Source organism: Cynocephalus volans, chromosome 10, assembly GCF_027409185.1.
Source record: "Cynocephalus volans isolate mCynVol1 chromosome 10, mCynVol1.pri, whole genome shotgun sequence".
NCBI classification, from domain to species: Eukaryota; Metazoa; Chordata; class Mammalia; order Dermoptera; family Cynocephalidae; genus Cynocephalus; species Cynocephalus volans.
The window spans coordinates 130,363,001-130,386,749 of NC_084469.1; the positions used below are offsets into that span (position 1 = coordinate 130,363,001).

The 23,749-nt window shown below is 41.4% G+C and overlaps 1 protein-coding gene across 2 annotated transcripts in view; it reads right to left on the reverse strand.

Annotated features, from left to right (window-relative positions):
* The window catches only part of WWP2 (WW domain containing E3 ubiquitin protein ligase 2), a 135,951-nt gene that overhangs the window by 56,516 nt on the left and 55,686 nt on the right, over positions 1–23,749 (reverse strand). For both annotated transcript variants that reach the window (XM_063110276.1, XM_063110277.1), the window contains 2 exons: positions 18,573–18,710; positions 16,777–16,873 (listed from right to left, as the gene is read on the reverse strand). In XM_063110276.1, coding sequence (XP_062966346.1) covers positions 16,777–16,873; positions 18,573–18,710 — 235 coding nt within the window. The remainder of the gene's footprint in view (positions 1–16,776; positions 16,874–18,572; positions 18,711–23,749) is intronic.

Consider the following 23,749-nt stretch of genomic DNA (forward strand, 5'->3'; position numbering starts at 1 on the left):
GACAGAATGAGGAAAGAATTTGTGGAAGAGCAGAAATAGCTAATAAAATGTAAAAAAAAAAAAAATTTAAAGCATTTCGTGGCTTCATCAAAATTTAAAATTCCTGCTCTTCCAGAGATACTGACAAGAAAATAAAAAGACATTTCCTAGACTGTGAAATACATATTTGATAAAGGACTTATATCTAGAATATATAAAGAATTCTCAAAACTCAGCAATAAGAAAACCCAATATTTAAAAAATAATCAAAAGATTTGAACAGACACTTCAAAGATAATCTACAGAATAGCAACTAAGCATAAGAAAGATGCCCAACATCAACAGTTCTTAGCTATAGCCACTTTGGGAAATGGTTTGGCAGTTTCTTACAAAGTTAAACATGTACTTAGCATACAAACCAACAATCCTACAACTGAGTATCTACCCATGAGAAATGAAAACAAATGTTTACATAAAAACCTGTATGCAAATGTTCATGCTGACTTTATTCATAATCACCAGAATGTAAACAACCCAAAGTCCTTCCACTGGTGAATGCATCAACAAACTGTGGCGCATCCAAACAGTGGAATATCACTCAGCAAGTTAAAGGAACAAACTGCTGACACATGCAACAACACAGATAAATCATGAATGCATTATGCTAAGTAAAAGGCCACACAGTGTATCTTTCTATCTTTATGACATTCGGGAACAGGCAAAACTACAGGGAAAGAAAACAGACCAGTGTTTGTCAGTGGCTGGGGGTGGAAGGAGGGGCTAACTACAAAGGGACACAAGGGAACTTTTTGGGGCGATGACATTTTCTATGCAAGAGTACGTCAAAAAGTTCATGGAAAGATTCATATTATCTTCTAATTCTATTTTTCCATGAACTTTCTGAAGTATCTTTGCATCTTAATTATGACAGTGGTTACCCAACTGTACGCTTTTGTCAAAACTTACAGAACTACGTACTGCAAAGGGTAAATTTTACTGATCAAAAACTATACATCAGTAAACTTAATAATTTTTTTGTTTAGTTTGTTTTGTTTCTGGGAGCTGACCAGTACAGAAATCCAAACCCTTGTTACCAACAGGACACTCTAACCAACTGAACTATCCAGCCAGCCCTTAATAATTTTAAAAAGAATTTGTGTGTTTCAGCAACTACAAAAACATATCATCAAGTAAGACAAATAAAAGTGAGCAAAAGTTTTATAAGATAGATAACTTATGGTGTGAAGATGTGCTCAAAAAAAAGAGAAAACAAGAACCTTGATGGGGACGTGATTTAGGCAAAATTCAAGCCCTACAAACATATCTGTATTAATGAATGTGGGGATTCTTTAAAGCCTAGGGGCACATCTCTCCCAAATGTTAAGAATTCTTGGCTCGCTGATATCAGGTGCCATGCATACTCTTCTCTGTTGGTAAAAGAGGCTCTGCATATGAAAGGGATGTTCTTGACTCTGATTCAGGCCACCTGGTATTCAAGCTCAGCAAAAGAGAAGTTTCAGGGTATAACTACTAATCAGTGAGTTTTCCTCCATTTTCAGTAAGACAAGCACATAAGTTAAAATTGCCTAATAAACTTAAAACTTGTCTCACATTGCAATTCAGGTAATCAATATTTGCCTGGGACAGCCAGAACCAAGAAGGCTCCTGTCCTCAACTCTGTCCCTCCTCTGAGGACTGTTAACTGGTCATTGTCTTTTAATAGCAGCATGGAAAAAAAAGTGAGTGGAGCTGAGCCAGTTTCCAGCAAGACAGAACCAGCAAGAAACAGGCACTTAAAATAGAAGAATGGAAAAAAATGGGAAGCAGTGATGGGAAAAGAAACGGTCTCTACCATTCAGAAAGGCATCAATAAGCAAACCTATGTCCACCTAGATCCTCCTCAATTCTTCCTCCCCAATCAAATGTGGGTTAGGAAGAACAAGGGGGAGGGGGTTAAAATGGAGAAGTAACCAGGAAAGGCGCAATTAGAGTTAAAATGGGACCATTCTGGTCATTTCAAGGGTAATTTATGGCTCCATTCCGCACCCTACCTCTCAGCTGCCAACCTCACAAATGACAGGAAAGATAAAAATAAAACTGCTGCCAAGTCCATTCTAAACTACAGAAAGACAATTTACTTTTGCTCAACCTGGAGTACAGAAAAATCCTCTTAATGGTGGCAGCTTTATGAGTCTAAAAAATTCATCTTGAGAGAAGGCACAATAAATTGTGACTCATCTAATCTAATTCCAGGTTGCACTGTTGGGCTGAATGGAAAAGAATGCTCAAACACCTTCTGAAATTTGAAAGAGAGCTAAAATTGACAGGGGAAGTGTTCACCTGCTCAGTGCAACTGCCAATGACTTGAAGTTCCTTGAACAGAGAACAGCACATGATTTGTCCTACGACCCGAGATCATCTGAACCTGAATACAAGGGCATAGGACAGTCTCGCAGCTTAGGAGACAGTGCGCCATCAACTTCCACTAACACATAGGAAGAATCTGCATGGGGCCGATCCTGGAGGGAATGCGGAGCGCCAACTTGTACAGGTGGATCAGAAAAGGGTCTTCACCTTCTTCCTGCTGGTATTGTATCTTGTTTGAAGCCTACCATGGCCTCAGCTCCAGACCCGAAAGGACTACATAGCACCTTGAAGGTACTGGAAATACAGAACATGACAGTGTTATTCACAGATGTTCAGACATGACAAATCACAAAGGCAGGAATTCAGCAGGGGTGAGATAACCTCCGAAAAGAACATATCCAATGGACATTCCTCAAGACATCCCTCTGAGCTCCTACTAAGGAAAGCTCAGACCCTTTGCTAATCTATTTGCCTAGCATGTTCTTCCTGGTCTCTTCACCCAGCTGCCTACTAAGCCAAATCTTGGTCTAAATGTCCCTCACCTCCCAGGCTAAAGTAAATTCCCTTTCATTCTCTCAACGGCATCCTAATCATTCCCTTTATGGCACTTCTATTTGTAATTATGTATCTGTGTATTAATTTGTTTAATTTCTGTCTCCAATAGGTCCATGAGGGCAGAGACCATGTCTGTTTTGTGTATCTTTGTATACCCAGCACCTAGCATCTGTCTTGGCCCACAGTAGGCATTCAAGAAATTTCTGTTGAATGAATGAAAGAAGCAAGCTGTCAGGTTCAAAAGCACTCTTGGGCCTGTAATCTCTAGTACTGTATATGTTCTTTCCAATCCAGTCACTCATCACCTTCCTCAATCCTCTAAAGAATGGAATCCACGCCAAAGGATGGAAACTCCATAGTCTACCAGGTATTGGGCAGTGTCACAGCTACTGTCTTCCAGAAAACTAGCCCTAAATGCTGTGTGAAATCATCAGGGTCTAGAAATAAAAATAATTTCATTAGACTCACATTGTGCTGATATACATATACTAAAATTGCAAGGCCATCTCCAAATCCACATTTTATTTGACATGTTTTTGTTTTGCTTTGTTCTAGCTGTCATTTTTAAGCACACTCTAACGAGACTAGGCAAGTAAGCATGGGAATTGAGAGAGACCATCTACAGTAGACAGAATTTCTAAAATGACCCCTCCTCTCAAAGATACCACACCCTAATACCTAAAACCTATGAATACCTGTCACACCCTTGATTTTGTTACATTACATGGCACAGCTGACCTTAGGAAAGGGCAATCATCCAGGTAAGCCTCACCTAATTACATCATTTCCTCAAAGCAGAGCACTTTCCCTAGCAGGTGGCAGAAGAGAAAATCAGAAAGACAAAACACAGGGAGAGTCAATGCACCCTTCCTGACTTGAAGATGGACAGGGCCACATGAGAAAGAATGCTGATGGGTTTAAGGAGCTCAGAGAGGGCCCGACTGACAGTTAGCAAGGAAATGGGAACCACAGTCCTACAACTGCAAGAAACTGGGCTCAAATACCAACCCAAATGAGCCTCAAAGTGAATTCTTCCCTTGAGTCTCCAGAGGAGAATGCAGCCCCACCAGCATCTTGATTTCGGCCTTGTGAGACCCTGAAGGGAGAACGTAGCCACATGTGCTGGACTAAGACCTACAGAACTATGAGCTAATAAATGGTGGTATTCTAGGCCGTGCGTTTGTGGTAATTTGCTACACAGCAACAGAAAATGAATACATCCTCTCAATACAAATAAATAGTAGTTTCCACAGAAGAAGATACTAACTCTCCAATATATGGCTAGGCAATAGCCTCAGCCCATTCTTGCCAGTCACCCTATCTCACTCTAGTTTTGAGAGCTTCGTGCAGTGATAGCATTGCTCTCTGGAATCCGGTGCCCATCTCAAAAGGCCAGCATTTCAGTGATCCTAACATCCGTTATGAGACCCACATTCCTAAGATTCAACAATCACTTAGGAATTTGAACAACTATATATAAGTGAGATATTACTGTTCTTAGAGGGTAAGTAACATTCTTTTCTGGTAGGGTTAAAGTACATGGGCTTTATACATTCTTTTCCCAAGCAAGACTTATTGTGTCAACTCTTCTCTGATTCCAATGTTAATCTTAAAAGTGGCAAGGATTCATTGGATAAGGGGTATAAAGAATAAGTATGATTTGTAACAATGAATATGCTAATAAAAAATAAATTTTTTTAAAAAGTGGCAGGGATTTGAAAAGAATAGTCCATGAAAAGCATTCAGTGTGGAAATATTGGATGAAGAAAAAAACAGATGAAATGAGAAATTGAGCAGGCAGTGGGAACCCACCACACTCTTGGCAGTTAGGTAAAACCTTGGAAAGCACAAAGAGGTTCTGATAAAAAGTCTCCCCTATGCCCTGTGCCCCTAAAACCATCACATCTCAGGAGTTGGGGCGCCAAGGAATGTAAACCAGTAGCAAGACCCACCCCGACGTCCTGGCAAATAAGGAACAGAAACACAAGACTCTTTCAATTCAACAAATATTTATTGAGCTGCTGCTACGTGCAGCACAGCACTATTCTAGGTCCTGCTAGGGACACAAAGATGAATGAGGCACACACGGTCCTTGACAGGGTGTTTGGCCGACATCTTCAGCACCGCTCCCCCTGCATACCACCCCCGCAAAAAACCAACAAACTAGATGGAAGAGGAGGAAGTAACTCTTCAGAAGTCTCCAATTCATCATTCTTTTCTAAGTGTAAAGCAAAAATGTATAAGTTGATTTCAAATAAAACTTTTTTAAACCAGTTTTAATGGTGAAATTTTTTAAGTAAAATTTTAAAGAAAAAGAGCAAAACCAACCTAGTCCTAATCTCCCCTTCTCCTCCATGAAATAACAAGTATTTGCACCATATCCTACTCCAGGGTTTTGCTAATATCATTAAAAAAATTTTTTTGTCATTTTGTCATTAAAGAGTTGCACCTTCAAAGGCCATTCATAAGCACACGAAGTAGACCTACCAAGTAGGCCTGCTTATAAAACTCAGCGTAAAGCCTAACAGAAAAGCTTTCAGACAGAGCCAGTGAGTAAGTTCTCATTCTCTTCGCACCACTGCATGCAGAATTTCACACTCCATTATCAAATAATCAGCGAGCCAAAGATACCTTCAACTCATCAAGCCTTTTCTTTAAAAGGCAGGCCAAACACAGCCTTAAAGTGGAAAGTTAATCAGAAATGGGAAACAAAATAGGCAGGACAAAATAAGCAGAAATTAAAAGGCGAAAAGGATGAAAACAACTCTAAAGATATCAGGAATCATAAGAATCATAAATGGAGTAACCATGACAGTTTAAAGACAGAAGTTATCATATTGATTTTTTCAAAAAATCCAGTTAAATGCTGTTACAAGAAACACCAACTAAACTATAAGGACCAAAAAGGCTGAAATGAAATGGATGAGAAAAAATATTCCAAGCAGATACAAAATAAAAAGAAGCTGGGTTAACTATGCGAATGTCAAACCAAACCACTTTTTTTAAGATTTAAAAAATTAAGGTATAATTTACATACAGTAAAATAGTTTCATGAGTTTTAACAAATGAATACACACCTGTTACCACCACAATCTAGACCTAGAACATTTCCATTGCCCCCCAAAATTTCCTTGTGCCCCTTTGCAGTCAATCCCTCCCCTAATTTCCAGCAGCTGCTAATTGGATTTCTGTCCCAATAATTTTGTCTTTTCCAAAATGTTATATAAATGGAACCATACAGAATGTTACCTACTGTGTCTGGCTTCTTGCACTTACCATACTGCTTTTGAGAGTCATTCATATTTTAGATTGTTCCTTTTTATTGTTCAGGCCAAATAAATTTTAAGAGAAAAAGCATTTTTAAAAGATAGACAAGATCACGAGACAAGGATAAAAAGCTTAATTGGCCCATTAAGTCATATTCCAAACTACACTGTGGACCCAATTAAATAATTGTGAAATACATAAAGCAGAAATTCCTAGAAATTACTGCTCATCTCTTCCCATTATCCCCCCCCCCCCCCATTGGACTGGCTCCCTACTGTTCCTTCCACTCCAAAGGCACGTTCCCGCCTTAAGGGCTTCGCAACAGCCAGTTCTCTAACCAAAAGCTCTTTCCCTACATGTCCTCATGGTTACGTCCCTCCCCTTCTTCAAGTCTTTGCTTAAAGGTCACTTTCTCAATGAATAGGGCCTCTCTTGACTGCCCTATTTAATACTGCCACCTGCTCTTATGGAATACATTTAGACATATATTTACACGAATCAAACAATTCTTTTCTTTCCCATTTTTTTATTGCAGCAAAACATACATAATGATTGCCATTATAAGCATTTTTAAACATACAATTGTGTGGAATTAATTACACTCTCAATGCTATGCAACCACTACCTCTATTTCCAAAACTTTTTCGTCATCCTAAACTCTGCATCCATTAAGCAATAACTTCTTATTATCTCTTCCCCCGTTTCTGGTAACCTCTAATCTACTTCTGTCGCTCATTTTTTTAAAATTTATTTTTCTTAATGTACCCATGATCATTGTATATATTTATGGAGTACAGTATGATATTTGAGTACATTTATACAGTGTTCAAACTTATTTTTTAAATAATAAAGGTCAATTAAACCAGAGAGGAAAACTCTGGGATTCTGCATTATTGTAGAAGCCAAGGCACAGAATATTTCTAGAAAGGACTAGACCACAATGTTAAACCTGCAGATAGGTCAGGTGGATTTTTGTGGCTATAATTTCAGCAGAATGACAGAGGTGGATGCCAAACTAAAGTGAACTAACAAGTAAATGGGAAGCCCCAAAGAATATTGAGGCCAATACTTGCACTATATTTTCAACAAGTTAAGGGTACATAACAACCTCATAAAACCCAGTATATATGAAGCATAAAGCAATATGAATTCTAGATTTTAGTCCTGTGATTATTTTTATCTAATACAAAATGAAAAACCTAAATGTAGGATTGTTTAAATGTTCAAAGTGTCATTCTACTTAGGCTATTGGGTAAGCCATCAGAAAGACAGTCACTAAACTAACCCCCAAATCCCTACCTCATGGACCTTCATACTTTCAAAAGAAGCCATCCAGTTCTAACAGAATCCTAAAGGAAAAGTCTAACCTCATCACAACAAACCACAGCCACAAACACCATGACTTAAGCAACCCTTCTCCTTGCCACCCACATCTGTCCAAAGCATCTGCAGTTTGTTCTGTTCTGGTTTGGTCCTCCAGCACCACGAACCCAAGCTGCCTAAACTCTCATGACTGAAGAGTCATTTCTCCAAAACCCACACTCTTTTTATTGGCTTCTCTCTAAACTCTTTCCCTTGCATTCACAATTGGCCTGAGAAGTCCTAGAATCCAGATAAAGGTCTGGTTAAGTTAGAAATATCACTCCTGTGCCCTAAATTGTGGTGACCCTTATCTTAGCTCCATTGTTCACCATCAGGAATACAATGTTCTATTCAGTGTTTTTAACTTTGTGTTTCATTCCTCCTCCTATGGATACACTTTCAGAGGAATAACTGCTCCAAAGCTATAGAGCGCCAATGTTCCATAGAGCCTACTAAATACCAAAGCCCACCATCACAAGAGATGTGATCTTAAAGTGACAGCTTCCTAAGCTCCTTCCCTCCTGCACTTCTGGTCTCCACGCATGAGATCACAATGGAGGAATCTGAGACTCCTCCACTCCTCCCTACCCTTAGCCCTGTCTCATTAGTCAGTCATCCAGTCCTGCTTGATTACACCTGCTAGGTATCTCCAGGGATTGCTCCCGTCTCCTCTCTATTTTGCTACTGCCCATAGCTACCCATCAATGCCTATCTCACCAGTTCCTACCCCTTAATTGGTCCCTGATTCTAGTCTCAACCCCCACTGTGTCAGACATTCCTACCCTCTTCTATTCCACTTGCCCCCTCCTCCCGCCAACCTCACTGCAAGGACTAGATGACTCCCAGACTCCCTTGCAGGAAGGTTCTAGATGTGATTTAGATTGTGCCAATCAGAAGCTCTTTTTTTTCCCCCCCTTATGCAAAGGAGCAGAACAATGAGAAGCTCTTGCAGGAGATTTGGAAAGCAGAAAGAAGTAGAAGCTACTTGTCCTGTGGTGGTGGAGACCAGTGGGGGTTCCAGCAGACTCTATGCCTCACTGCCTGGACACCAGCTTCATTTGTGCAAGGTGGATGGTAGGGACAGCAGCAGTTTCCTGACATCTGGATTGCAGCCACAGGCTGTGACCTGAAACCAAAGACCTAGGGGAGACCCCCTCACTTCTGTTGCACCAGCTTATCCAATAACTTTTGTAAGCACCGAATTTCTGCTTGAAATACCTAGAGTGTTTTCTGTTCTGTACAATGAACTCTAACTGACAGAGCTCCAAATTTATCCATCAGACTACTTTGCTGAATAATTTACCACAGAAATAGTATATCATACCATTGCTCAAAATTCAATGGTTCCCTGTCTCCAAAGAATAAGGTCTAAAGTCCTCAGTAAGGCATAAAAAGCCCTTGGTGAACTGATCTTTCCTCCTTATGATCTCCTACAGCAGGGATCAGCAAACTTTCTGTAAAGGGCCAGACAGTAAATTTTTTAGGCTTTGCTGACTAAACGACCTCTGTCGCAAGTACTTAACTCTGCCATTGTATCATGAAAGTAGTCACAGACAATATGTAAAGGAATGAGTACAGCTGTATTCAAATAAAATTTTATTTACAAAAACAGGTGGCGAAGAGAATGAGAAGACAAGCCACAGACTGGAAGAAAATATTTGTAAAGCACATATCTGACAAAGGACTGCTATCCAAAATAAAGACTGATACCCAAAATATACAAAGAACACTTAAAATTCAGCAATAAGAAAAAGCATAACCTGATAAAAAAAAATTGGCAAAGACTTGAACAGACCCCTCATCAAAGAAGATATGCAGATGGAAAATAAGCATATGAAAATATGCTCCACATCATATGTCATCAAGGAAATGGAAAATGAAGTAACAATGAGATACCACTACACACCCATTAGAATGGCCAAAACCCAGAACACTGACATCATCAAGTGCTGGTGAGGATGCGGGGCAATAGGAGCTCTCACTCATTGCTGGTGGGATTGCAAAATGGTACCACCATTTTGAAAGACAGTTTGGCAGCTTCTTACAAAACTAAACGTACTATTTACCTTATGACCCAGCGATCACGTACCTTTGTATTTACCCAAGTGAACTGAAAACTTATGTCCACACACACAAAAAAACCTGTACACAGGCATTTACAGCAACTTCATTCATTGCCAAAACTTAGAAGCAGCTAAGATATCTTTCAGTAAATGGATAAATAAACTGTGGCACATCCAGACAATGGAATATCACTCAGCAATAAAAAGAAATCAAGCCATGAAAACATATGGAAGAAACATAAGTGCATACATAGTACTAAGTGAAAGAAGCTGATATGAAAAGGCTACATACTATATGATTCCAACTACGTGGCATTATGGAAAAGGCAAAACTGTGAGGACAGTAAGAAGATCAGTGGTTGCCAGGGGTTGAGGGCTGCTGACTAGATGGAGCAGAGGGCAATGAAACTATTCTGTATGATACTGTAACGGTGGTTACGTGTCATTACACACTTGTCAAAATCCACAGAATGTACAAAACCAGGAGTGAACCCTAATGTGAACTATGGTGATGATGTGTCAATGTAGGTTAACTTTCTAACAAATGTCCCACTCTGGTGAGGGGTGTTGATAATGGGTGAGGCTATGTATGTATGAGGGCAGGGGGTATTTGGGAATCTCTGTACCTGCTGCTCAATGCTGCTATGAACTTAAAACTGCTCTTAAAAAAACAAAAACCAGGTGACAGACTGGATTTAGCCTGCAACCCACAGTTTACTACAGCTGTCATCCCTAATCCCTTAAATATCAACATTACCAAATGACTTCTATGTCCTCAAATATGCCAAGTTCCCTTATTCCCTCTTGCCCTTGCTCATGCTGTACACTCTGCCTGCAGTGACATCCCTGACCTCCCCACTTCATTGGTCTGGGAAGCTCCTTCAAAATACAGCTCAACTGTGTGAGGTCTTTCCCAAATCCCCCAGGTAGATTTAGGTCTACTTCCCACTAAGTTCCTCTTGCATGTGTACACACCAGCACTATGGGATCATCCATGACTCTAGACCGTAATCGTCACCTATGTGTCTGTCTACTACTAGAGACAGTCCTTGACATCACAGACCATGACTTTTCATCTTTTCATCACCATGACCTAACTCAGAGCCTGGCATCCAATGGATGTCAAGTGAATAGTGCTTTCAACTGCAGATACGTGCCTTCCTTCCTCCTAGTTCATAACTGGCTTTCTGGTACACGCCACATCTCTCTAGGCTCATCCAGAAGAAATGCCAAATAAATACCTATGAAATAAATACATCTGAATAAATAAATGTATAATAATATATCATGTATTGTTTTAATTCATGCATAAGTAATAAATCACTATATAAATAAATGTGTAATTAATCTTCAGTTTACTTTCAAAGTCTGGCTTTGAGGACAGAGTGGGGCCCTTGGCCACAGTCTCGATCCTACTCCATATACACCAGCTGCTCAGAAGAGAGCCCTGCAAGCTCCCTGTGGGCAGGGACTATGCCTTAGTTATCACTGAATGAATAAGTAAATTACACTTATTCCTTTTCTTATTCCTTTCTCTTCCCCAGCAATAGCAATGAGGCTATAGTCAGATCTGAAATAAAAGCTGCTGGGTGGGAGGCCTGAATGAACACAGAAAGGTGCTATATTCAGTTTCATGTTGACAGGGTGACATCTCCAAATAACTGCGGTTCCAACCCCAGTAGCCTTAGTCGTCTCAGTGGAAAGAGGGTGGCAATGGCCAACAATGACTGAGGGAATGGCCTGGTGCCCACAGGCTCAGCTCTGTCAGCTTTGCTTCCCAGTTCTCCCCTGGCCCTCCCAGGACTTCCTGAAGGGTTCCCAGCAGACTCACACCCGACTGAGTTTATTTTTCTTTCCTTTCTGGGATAGGCTGTCTGCAGACACAGCTGATGAGCTATTTAGAGTTCACCGGCGGCCTTGGGGCTTTATAAATCTCCGGGAATATAGCTCTTTTAAGTCTTCAGAGATCATTAATGCCAAGGCAAAGAAGCCAATAAACTCGATATGTTTTCATCAAAGCAGGGTAAAAAAGAAGAGCAAAGGAGGGAGAATGAAAACTGCCACAAGAGGTTCTGAAACTTTCACATGTGAAAGAATCGCTGGGAGGTGCATGTTATAATGCAGATTCTGGGCTGGTCAGTTAGCTCAGTTTGTTAGAGCACAGTGCTCAGTGTTACAACACCAATGTCAAGGATATGACTCCCGCAACTGGCCAGGTGCTAAAAGAAAAAAAAAAAAAATGCAGATTTTGACCAACATTGCCCAATAGTGACAGTTGATGAGGGATACAGGCAAATTCAAGGCCTCCAGCCCTTGACAACACAAACACACACACACACTCATGCACATTCACATACACTCTTATACAAAATAATTTAAACACATATACATACAATAAAGGAAAATAAAGTCCCTATATACAGCTTCTTAACCGAGATCCCTTACACAGTTTTCAGACCCATTCATGAAAAACTTTATGAACCTAAAAGCAACTTAAATGCATTCTTCTATTTTTTTGTTCCATCACCCTGTATGACTGTGGAAAATTTACAGGGATGCTAGACTGAGGAGCCAGCTATTCAAGTCAAAAGAACTCTTAAAGCTGTGCTTGGAGGAGCAGCATCACTCACAGACAGTCCTACGGTCTTGATTTCACCTTAACTCCCTGATTTCATAAAATAGATGGAGAGGGGGAAAAATCACAGTTGACAGAGAATCAGCAAAGCACACAGGGACTCAGACATCCCAGCTTTGTGGAATTTCACAATCATTTCTAACCTAAAGGTAACTCTGAAGAGAGCTGCCAGTACCGGCATGGACCCCTCTACTGGGTTCTGTTCCCCCCCCACTGGGGCTCCTTAGCTCCCTGAACCAGGTAGCCCCTCAGCCACTGTACTGAACCATCGAAGAATGGACAACAGTCTCTCTGCAAACTCCTGTCCCCTCACTTCTCAGTCTTCCCCTCTCCACAGACTTTCTTCTCCCTCACAGTTTTATTTGCCTGTTTCATAAACATCTCTCGTCTCGCAAAGACTGAACTCGCTGTGGAGAGTAGAAGCCATGCTGACGAGACCCCTTGTGCAAAGAGTGCACAACACCAGACGCACACTAGATCTTCACAGCCTGAACTGACTGAGGCGAGCTTCCCAAAGCCAGCCCTCATTCCTGCAAAATAACATAAACACTGGGCGATCCTAAAGGGTGTGGTAGGTACTCTCTGTGCCAACTCACACACACTCTCCAGGGCTTTATAATACACCAAGCACTCTGCAGTGTTACACTGGAATAAAGAACACTGCACAGAGTGGCACATTAACCACCAGAATCCTGGGGTGTACCACATAGTCGTCCCCACTCCAATCGAATACCAAATAGTGTTGGATCAGCCCTGTAAGGCCACCAAGATGAGTGCTGTTCCGACACATTATCTGTGGATGATCAGCTTTCACCTGGAACCCAATGCCCCAACTACCAAACTAAACTTACAGGCATTAAGATTTCTTGGTAACAGGAACTCAGACTAAAAGGCCAACATGTAACATCAATTTAGAATCATAGGCTACACTGCTCCATATGTAAAGTGGGCAGAATACAAATAAGTGGCTATTATCAAACCTGGAGAAACCCTAAGGTCTGGCATCCATCTGCCTTAGGAGCAAACAACAACTTCTCCAACCCAATACCATCGCTGTTCAGTTTTTTTGGTTAGTACATGACACTTACTTTTTATTGTGAAATATATCTTGTAAACAATGGAACATATTAAATATATATTCGGTTTAAAGAATAATAATAAAATGAACACCCAGGACCCACCACCCAGGCTAAGAAATAACATGGCCGGTATCTTAGAAACTTTGTGTTCTTTCCTCACTATACCTATCTCTCCCCCGCCCCAAAGATAACCATTCTCCTGAATTTAGGATTAATTATTCCCATCCATTTTTTTATAGTTTTATCATCTATAAAGGTGTCCATAAAAAATATGTTGTTTAGTTCTGCATTTTTTTAACTTTATATAAATGGCATCATACTATAGTATTTTTTTCTGTGACCTGCCTCTCTTGCTCAGCATTATGCTTCTGAGATTCCACCATACTGATGTAACCATCTTTCACCCATTTTTACTAAGGGACAGTATTACATTGTAGGAGCATAAGACAATTTATATTAACTCCTCCTTTGCTCAACCAGACCCACTGACTGCATACTGACACCACCTGTCTATAAACAAATTTATGCCACATGAATTGGTGGCAATCCCATGCTGGCTTCCATGTAGCAAACCAGATGGTAAAACAATTAGAGATGTTTCACCTTTTATTTTTAAAGAGTGAGCAAGATCCCACTAAGAAATGGAGCTTTGGGGCCGACCCCGTGGCGCACTCGGGAGAGTGCGGCGCTGGGAGTGCAGCAGTGCTCCCGCTGCAGGTTCGGATCCTATATGAGGATGGCCGGTGCGCTCACTGGCTGAGCGCGGTAAGGCCGGTCACAACAAGACCAAAAAAAAAAAAAGAGAAATGGAGCTTTGTGGGCCGAGCCCGTGGCGCACTCGCGAGAGTGCGGCGCTGGGAGCGCGGCGACGCTCCCGCCGCGGGTTCGGATCCTATATAGGAATGGCCAGTGCACTCACTGGCTGAGTGCCAGTCACGAAAAGGACAAAAAAACAAAAACAAAAAAGGGAGCTTTGAGACCTTGCTTAGCAAGCAAATGGTGGCTCTGCTGGGTGACCCTGGATAGATGAATCCCTAAGATAAAACCCTTCCCCAGTTCCAGTTCTATAGCTTTAGAAAGTGGGAGAAAGAAGGAGAGGAAAAGGCTGCTTTGACATCCCAAGTCTTCACGTTCATGGACACGTCAGAGTACCTTTGTTTGATCATGGTGAATAGTGCCTACGTCTGAGAAAAGCCTACACTTCAGACAGCAAAAGCTAAATATTTAGTCTGGGAGGCAGCAGGCAGAAGCCCATCATTCTCTCTGCCCCCGGAAAGCAAAGGCAGCAGAAGAATGGACTTGAATCCTGAAGGTTTGATTCAGCATCTCCTAACTACAGTCCTTGATACAAATGTATCAGTAATGTCTCACTGCTTGGGGAGTATTGGGGGGGACACAACAGACAGACTCAAGATGAAAAGAAAAACCACAGCCACTTTGCTGAGAGCTCCCAGTGTGCAAGGCCCTCAGATTGATATAACTCATCTCAGCTAATTCCTACAGTTACCTTGTGCAGCAGATAACATCCCCATTTACATCTGAAATAAACTGAGGCTCCGAGAGGTTTAGTGACTTGTCCAATATCACACAACAAGTACAGGACAGGCTAGGATCCAATCTACATCTTCTGATTCCAAAGCCCTACACTCTTACCCAGTACACGACCCTGCTACCACCTACAGTAGTCAGTAGGTGTGCACAGTGACCTTCACACAAGCAAAACGGAAACGGGTTCCTACAGACACAGAAGATTCTGCCTTCTATGGGGGTAATATTTTCAAAAGTGTTTCCGGCTGAATGACAGCAGGTTCCATGTGAATGCAGAATAAATACTTAGATGACAGAGACCTATGAAAACTCAGAGGCCACGCGTGGTAAAATGCTACAGCAGCTCGGCAGACTGAGGAGGACTCCCATGCAGCTTCAACTATCTGGAAGGCACTCTGCCCACTAACAACTAGCCAGCACTGGATTTCTACCATGGAGGAAGGGCAAAAATGCATCCAATTTTCTGCTGAAGTCTGGCTGATGTTTTAACAGCCAATTTTCAACACAAATGACGATAAAGAAGGGCTATCAGGATCAATGAATTTCAAGATTGAGCAACTAGAGAAATTCAGAGACCAATAAACAGTTCAAGAATTTAGATCCAATTAAATCTGTTAAGAGCTGGATTCTGCCTTCCAGCCCCAAATTAAGTGACATCAGTGTGTTTGACACAAACTCTCCAAGTCAGCTAAAAGACCAAGATGGCAATTATCAGCACCAAAGCTAAGAAGGCATCCATCGCTCTTGGACAGTGAAACGCTGATGTGCTCCTCTCCCCCAGCTGCTCACCACGGAGGACATCCTGTCCTGTCGCCTCCAGTTCTGGGTGCCTCTCATTCTTTTGTTGACACAGATTTGCCGATTATATTGTCAGTCCTTACCCTGTGAGACCCAACTATTCATCCCATCCCGTAAGTCGCCCAGCGAGTCATGGAAATTGTTCTTCAGGGTGTGGGTAACATCTTTGCAGAGACTTAGAAAAACGAGAACAAGGACATGGCACCTCTGCTTCTAATAATGTTGTGGACAAAAGAGCCAAATGTCCACCTTCTCCTGCTCCCAGCACCTGCCAGTGACCACAACCTCATAAACCCACAAAACAACCAAATCTGGAGAAGTTGACAACTGTCAAAGGCATCTTTCAAGGTGCTATGGGTATTGGATGAAATCATATTCCATTTCTCAAAGCATTACTTCCCATTCCCTGGGATTTGTTTGGAAAGATTTTTACCAGTTATTTACCTCCTCTCTGCACATAACAAAGATTTACAAAGTACAATCATACTATTATTTTCCATAAAATTTCCTAAAAGCAGACTTTGTTCATGGTAATAAATAATAAATACAGGTCCCAAACCACTTGAAGCTATTCTCCTGCCTAGGTATTTGGTTGCCATGGAAATGAGTTTGTACCATTAACGGAGGTATAAGATGGGAATTTCAGTAAATAAGATTACACCATTCACAATATGTACAAGTATAACATAACTCAGACTGTAAGTATAGGAGGTCTTAACCAACACTCAAAAGGCAACTATGGGCCACCCCCAAAAACAGAAATGCACAGACAGAAAATTTCACATACAAAGAACCATTGATCTAAGCATTTCTACGTGTAGCCTGGAAGAATAACCACAGCCACAGCCGCTGATGTATAAAAAAAGCAGTCAAGTTCTCTGTTCAACAGTTACTTTTATCCAAAAAACCAAATTAGCCAGTCCCAATCTTCGTCAAGGAACCTCTGACCCTTCTGAGAACCTTGAGTTATGTATTTGGCTTCCTCAACATATTGAGTCAGTTATAAGATCTCTAGAAATTTCCAACAGTTTCTAATATAAATTGTTCCTCTCCACTTCCCGATATGTTTTCGATAGCTCTAAACATCTTCCCAGCTCCTTCTCATCAACAAGAAGGGACTTACCGGGATCTCCCACCAAAGCAGTTTGTGCTAGGGGGCTGGTGCCGGTTCTCTGGAGCAACAGTTGTCCCACTAGATTCTCTCGAAGGTGGCTGTGATCCTAGAAAGGGGATCAATCATAAGAAAAGACAGAAATGACAAGAAGCTCAACCGTTGTGTGAGATTTGGCTACTAGGAACAGAATTCCCTCTGGGTATCTCTGTCCACCCCAATGGTGGACATCTAGCCAGCAGCAGCCACTAGCATGAGAAAGAACATGGACAACTGTGTGAGATCTGATCTGCACCACCAACCTGTGGGCTCAAACCCGGGAAACAGCTTCTCTTCTCCAAGACCTTCAAGAACATCCAGAGCACCTACATTGCCTCAGACATTAAATAAACTCCAGTCTCACAAACATGAGAAAGAGGACAGGTGCTAACCATGCAAAGTGGGGACAAGGAATGGGGGGCATTTCTCCATAACACGACCATAGAGCTGTTGAAAAGCCAAATGAAATCGTGATACTCTTCCACTAGAAACCCTTCAACAGCTTTCTGCTTCTCAGGTGAGGTTCAAGTCTTCAAGGCTGTGTGATCTGAGTCGACCTGCCTGTCCTGCCTCACCTCCACCACTCTCTTTGTTCCCCGTAATCCAGCCACCCTGGCCACCTCTGTTTCCACTCCAGGCCATGCCACCCCACACCCATACCCCTATCTTTGCCTGTCTCAGCCCCTCAATACTCCAGGTCTCAGTTTTCTCGGAGAAAATTTCCCTGACCCCCCAGTTTAGATGAGATCTCCCAAAGTACATGAATCTCATACCACCCTAAGCTTTTCATTCATAGCTTTTGTCACAGTTACAGTTGTGTAATTTGTATGTTTACTCATTTGATGTCTAACTTCCCCTGTCCTCACCAAGTATTATGAACTTCAAGGAGTAGAGACCGTGTGAATTGTGCCCACTGCCATCGGGCTAGCACCTGGTCTAAGACCAAGTACCCACCAGGTGTTCTATGATGTACATACGTGCTGCACAAGTGAATGATGCATGTTTTTCTCCATGCACCAAAGTACCTGAAGCACCACTCAGTCCAGTTGAAAGATTTTTCTCAGCAGTCAAGGCCCATCCAACCCAGCTGTCCTTGAATTAGAATTCAAATTTCACCCCCTTGAAGCTACAGAAAGCCTGTTTGGGGCCCGGAAAGTACCATAATTACATTACATCTAACAAAACATTTAATGAGGAAAATTACGAGAAACCCAAAACATTTCAGACCTCATACTTCATGAAATAATTTCCTGCTAGATCCAAAGGTGACTAATTTCAGACTAGATCAAAAGAAACAAACTACCAACATTCAGGACAGAGCAGGAGACACTCTCCAATGTCCCTGCTTCTGTCTGTATTTTGCTAACATGTATCTCTAGAAGGACAGCAGTCCTCTTCCCACCAATGCCATCTCATAAACAAAAATACCTTCGAACCCCCGCCCCCAGGAAGTTTGACTGTATTGAGAATAAGAAAAGTGGACCAAAGTCACATCTTCCATGAAAAGATGTTTTTCTCGGCTCTCAAACCAAACAACAACATGCTTACAAAGACTTAACATTGATTTTGGTCCTTGATCAGAAAGCAGAGAAACCATGTTGTGATTTTGATCCGGGCTTCAAAGAAGAGTCAGGGCTAGCTATGGGCCAGGACTGGCTGAGCAGTACCCAAACCAGGACACCTGGTGGACAACCAAGCTCTCAGCACCTCCTGCCCCCTGCGGGCCCGCCCTGTCCCAGCACAGCCCTAGGGAGCTGGGCAGCACTCACCGTCTGTCACAGCACTGCCATTAGGCACGCTTCCCAGATCAACAGTCGGCCCGTCCAGGAAAATTGTCAGCTCTCCACCCGAGACAACGCTGCCTTTGTTCTCTGTCTGCAGGTTCAGGGTCAGCTGCGTGTTCTCCACTGGTGGGCACAAAAGGCAACATGGAAGGACTAAAGCAAATGCACCCCAAGTTACAATTCTGCAAATCAGAAGCTCCCATTCCAGCTACTCTGGCTTCCTTGGCAATGCTTTTCTGCATCTTCAAATTTGTCTCGTGGCATGGAAAAAAGAATGGGAAAGAACAGTTCTAATGGTAATCACTGCTGTATCAGGCTGCTGGAAAAGGTGTACTTTTTTTCTAAACATTTTATACCATGAGGTTAGCTACATAATTTTTACATTACTGACTTATTTGTTTGCCTATACTTGCAGGACCATGAGGAAAGAGTAGGGATATTGATGACATACAGAGGGAGAAATTAGTGGCAAGTAGTATCCCCCATAACCACAGAAAGAAGAGTGGTGAAAAATACAGAAACAGGTCAGGAGACCCTAAGGACATATCAACAGCAACCATCTCTAGAAGAGGGATTGCCAGGGCTTATTCTTTTATTTGTGTTAAAAGGTATTTTCTAAATTTTCAATCCTGGGAGGTTGGCCAATTAGCTCACTTGGTTAGAGCATGGTGCTGATAACACCAAGGTCCAGGATTTGATCCCTATACTAGCCAGCCACCAAAGTAATTAATTAATTAATTAATTTTCAATCCTGAAAATGTATCATCACCTTGAAATAAGGGGAAAAAAAATTTAAAACAATAAGAGTTCAATACAAGGACATTAGCCTCTGACTCACATAAGGAGAGATCAGCCACACCTGGCTGGATGACTGAGGCCAGCTGCAGCTCAGAGTCACCCAGCCCCCAGGACACTAGGCAGACTCAGCACCAACAAACTGACCCTAGGTAGAAGTGCCAAAGCCTAGGCAGGTTGGAAGTGCTGCACTCACACCCCTGAGGCCACCGCAGAGCATGGTCTGTCACACTGAATTGCTTCTGTCCAGTATTCAGCCTGAATACTTAACACTTCAGTGCTGCTCAGTCCAGACCAGTCAGGAGCTATGGCCTCCAGCAAAGGGCTATTCAATCTCACCAAGAGAGAACCAGCACCTATGAGGACTCCACAGCATATGTCTCCCTCCACACCTCCCACTCTACAAAGCCAGCGTAGGGAAGGGCCAAATATTCAGACTTCCCTCCCCTCCTACCCCATCCAATCCACCACTTCATTTTATCCCTTAGTTGTTATTGTATTATTATAAGGTATCTTACTGTTTTCTAGAACAGGGCACGTATGAATGAGTAAGTGTCTCCATAAGCACTAAGGCAAATTTGAGCACTTTCTAGAGACAACCACTGCCCCCCACCCCCAGCACCGGAAAAAATCCTGTCCAAATCTCATAAACAGACTTAGCCCTTTAAGAACACAGCAGAAAAATCTAAATCCACTCAAGTATCTATTATAATAAGATAGAAACCAGTCACCCTTCAGGTTTTCAAGCTCTCCTAAGCATCTCTCCCTTCCTTTAACCTCTCTTCCCTGCAGTGGGTCTTTTTTTTGAGTCTGCTGCTATATTCAGTTTCACCGAGGGTATTGGTGAGTTCTAAATGTTTCTACAAAATAACACTTGTAACTCGGAAACTAGTTCCTTCAAAAGCCAAGGAGTGTGGGAAGGAGATGAGTGAGGCCTTTCAAGCACCAGCACCGCGTGCCATCCCTGCGAGTGAGCCACCTTGGACGTGAAGCCACCACTAGGCAAGCCTTCAGATGACGGTGGCCCCATCAACATATTGACTGCAACCTCCTGAGAGATCCCAGGCCAGATTGCCCTGCTAAGCCACTCCCAAATCCTGACCCACTGAAACTATGAGGTTAGAAATGTTTATTACTGTTGTTGTTGTTGTTTTCCCCAAAAGTCAGGGAGTGTCTCCCTACTCCATCATGCCGAGATCCAGTGCATAAGTCTCCAGCAATACAGCACAGGGGTTAAGAGGGCAGGTGCAGTGAGGCACCCTGGTTTCAAATCTCAGTTCTGCTACCTAAGAGCTGTGCAGCATTAAGCAAATTGCTTAACCTAAGCATCGGTCTCCCTACCTGCAATACAGAATCTTTTTCAGAAGACACTTGTAAAGAATTAAATGGCACCTAGTAAGCTCCTAATACTCTGTCATTTTTATTATCTCCTTGTTGACTTCCTGTTTTTAGGCTGAAGAGTCCTAATTTCTCCTCGTCTAACTTCCCATTCATTTTACAGTTGCTCTTCTCTTTACCTTTCTGAGGCTTTTTAGATTACAGCAACAAACTCCACAACATCTTCCAAAGTAAGCCAAATAACCACTGCAAGGATGGACTGTCTTCTCATCTTGTTTCTAGGACAGCCTAAAGATGGCCAGGCTTTTGGATTTAGTACACTGCTATTGGAAATGTGCTAGGATGAGCATTCTAGAAGAGCTCCTGGATTCCTTTTTCAATATCTCAAAGGCCATCATTTTATAAATGGAGTGTGGGTATGCTTTTCCGTCCTTCCTGGAGGGATGATAATGTTCAACAGGAAGGTGGAGGAACCCAAGCCCTCTCACTGCTAATTTCGATCTCCGTGACAACCACACTGCCATGGTCCTCTGACAGAAGCCAGAGGCGTAACCTGAATTTTACTTTCCATGGTCTCATATCAAAGCTCCAACTTAGCTCTTCTATTTAGTTTACCCACTAACTGTCTCAAGCAAAATCATTATGTACTTGTAATCTCAGAAGTTACCTTACAACCCTTTGAAACATATTTTACCTTCAAAAAAAGCCAGTAGGGGGAGAGGGAGGTCATTTCTCTTTAAACTAAACTTTCAAGAACATAACCCCCCACTGATGTACTTACTGAAAAGAGAGTCAGAGAGACCTCTGGCCATCATCATCATAACCAAGTGATCAAATTTAGTGTCACTAAGAACAAGATAACCTGACGCCACATGCTTCCTGATGTGATACAGTATTAAGCACACAATGTCATTTTTAAAGTCCTCTTGCTAAACGCACTTAAGCTGAGGCATAACACTACCTGACTTCAAATTATACTACAAAGCTATAGTAACCAAAATAGCATGGTACTGGCATAAAAACAGGCACTTGGACTGACGGAAAAGAATAAAGAACCCAGAAATCAACCCACATACTTACAGCCAACTAATATTTGACAAAGGCAACAAGAACATACACTGGGGAAAAGACTGCCTCTTCAATAAATGGTTCTGGAAAACTTGGACATCCATATGCAGAAGAATGAAACTAGACCCATACCTCTCACCATATACCAAAATCAACTCAAAATGTATTAAAGACTTAAGTAAAAGAACAAAACTATAAAACTACTAAATGAAAACATATGGGAAACACTTGAAGTAGGACTGAGCAAAGACTTTATGAATAAGACTTTATGAATAAAACCACAAGCAACAAAAAACAAAATAAACAAATGGAATTAAATCAAACTAAAAAGCTTCTGCACAGCAAAGGAAACAATCCACAGAGCAGAAAGACAACGTACAGAATGGGAGAAAATATTTGCAAACTATACATCTGACAAGAGATTAATATCCATAATATACAAGGAACTCAAACAACTTCACAGTAAAAAAACAAATAATCCAATTAAAAAATGGGCAAAGGAGCTGACTAGTCATTTTTCAAAGAAAGACATACAAATGACCAACAGGTACATGAAAAAATGCTCAGCATCACTGATCATCAGGGAAATGCAAATCAAAACCACATTGAGATACCATCTCACCCAGTTAGACTGGCCATTATTAAAAAGACTGAGAATAACAAATACTGGGAAAGATGTGGAGAAAGGGGAACTCTTCTACCCTGTTGGTGAGACTGTAAATTGGTGCAGCCATTATGGAAAACAGTATGGAGGTTTCTCAAACAACTACAGATAGAATTACCATATAATCCAGCAATCCCACTTCTGGGTATATACCCAAAGGAATGGAAATCATCACATGGAAGGGATACCTGCACTCCCATGTTTACCGCAGATCTATTTACAATAGCAAAGATATGGAACCAATCTAAATGTCCATCAATGGACAACTGGATAAGGAAAATGTGGTATACACGTACAATGGAATACTACTCAGCCATAAAAAAGAATGAAATTCCACCATCTGCAGCAACATGGATGAGCCTGGAGAAAATTACATTAAGTTAAATAAGCCAGACACAGAAAGAGAAATACCACATGTCCTCACTCATAAGTGGGTGCTAAGAAGGAAGGAAGGCAGACAATAATACATTCAACTTTCAGAAGGAGGGAACAAATCTATGGTTACTAGAGGTGGGAAAGGGAGAGGCAGAGGGGAGTTAGGGAGAAATTGGTTAAGGGGCACAAAGAATAATTATGATTTGTAATAATGAATATGGTACTAATATTGATTTCATCATAATATATAATAGATAAATAGTGGTAGTCAACATTGTACCCCAAAATATGTATAATCAATTATACTTCAATAAAAAAAAAATGTAAATTTTTTTAAAAGTCCTCTTCTAAAAGCCCTTAAGCTGAATCTAATCAAGGCTATGAACCTACTTCCCAGTTCATATGAAATAATGGGACAGAGAAACAGATTAAATGATACCATTTGGAAGCAATCAGACAAATCCAGAATGTGGGACATCTACAGGACAACCGAAACTGGACTCTTGAAAATGTCAATGTTAAATTCATTTTTTTAAAAAAGGAGGGAGACTCTTCTAGATTTAAACAAACATAACCACTAAATACCATGCATGAATTTTGAGTAAACCTTGGTTTGCGAAAAAAGTTCTTAGGACAATTGGAGAAATTTGCATACAGACTGGATATTAGATGGTGTCTGAAATTACTGTTAATGTTCATAGATTCAATAATAAGGTATTATGGTTTTATATAAGAATGTTCTTATTCTTAGGAGATGCAAGAATAGATTTTGATATCTGCACTTATTCTCAAGTGGTTTTATAGAAGAGCAGGCTGAAGTTTTTTGGAGTAAAGTGTCATGAGATCTGCACTTTACCGTCAAATGATTAAAGAAAAAAAAAAAGGAAACACAGCCATACACTCACACATATAGATAAAACAA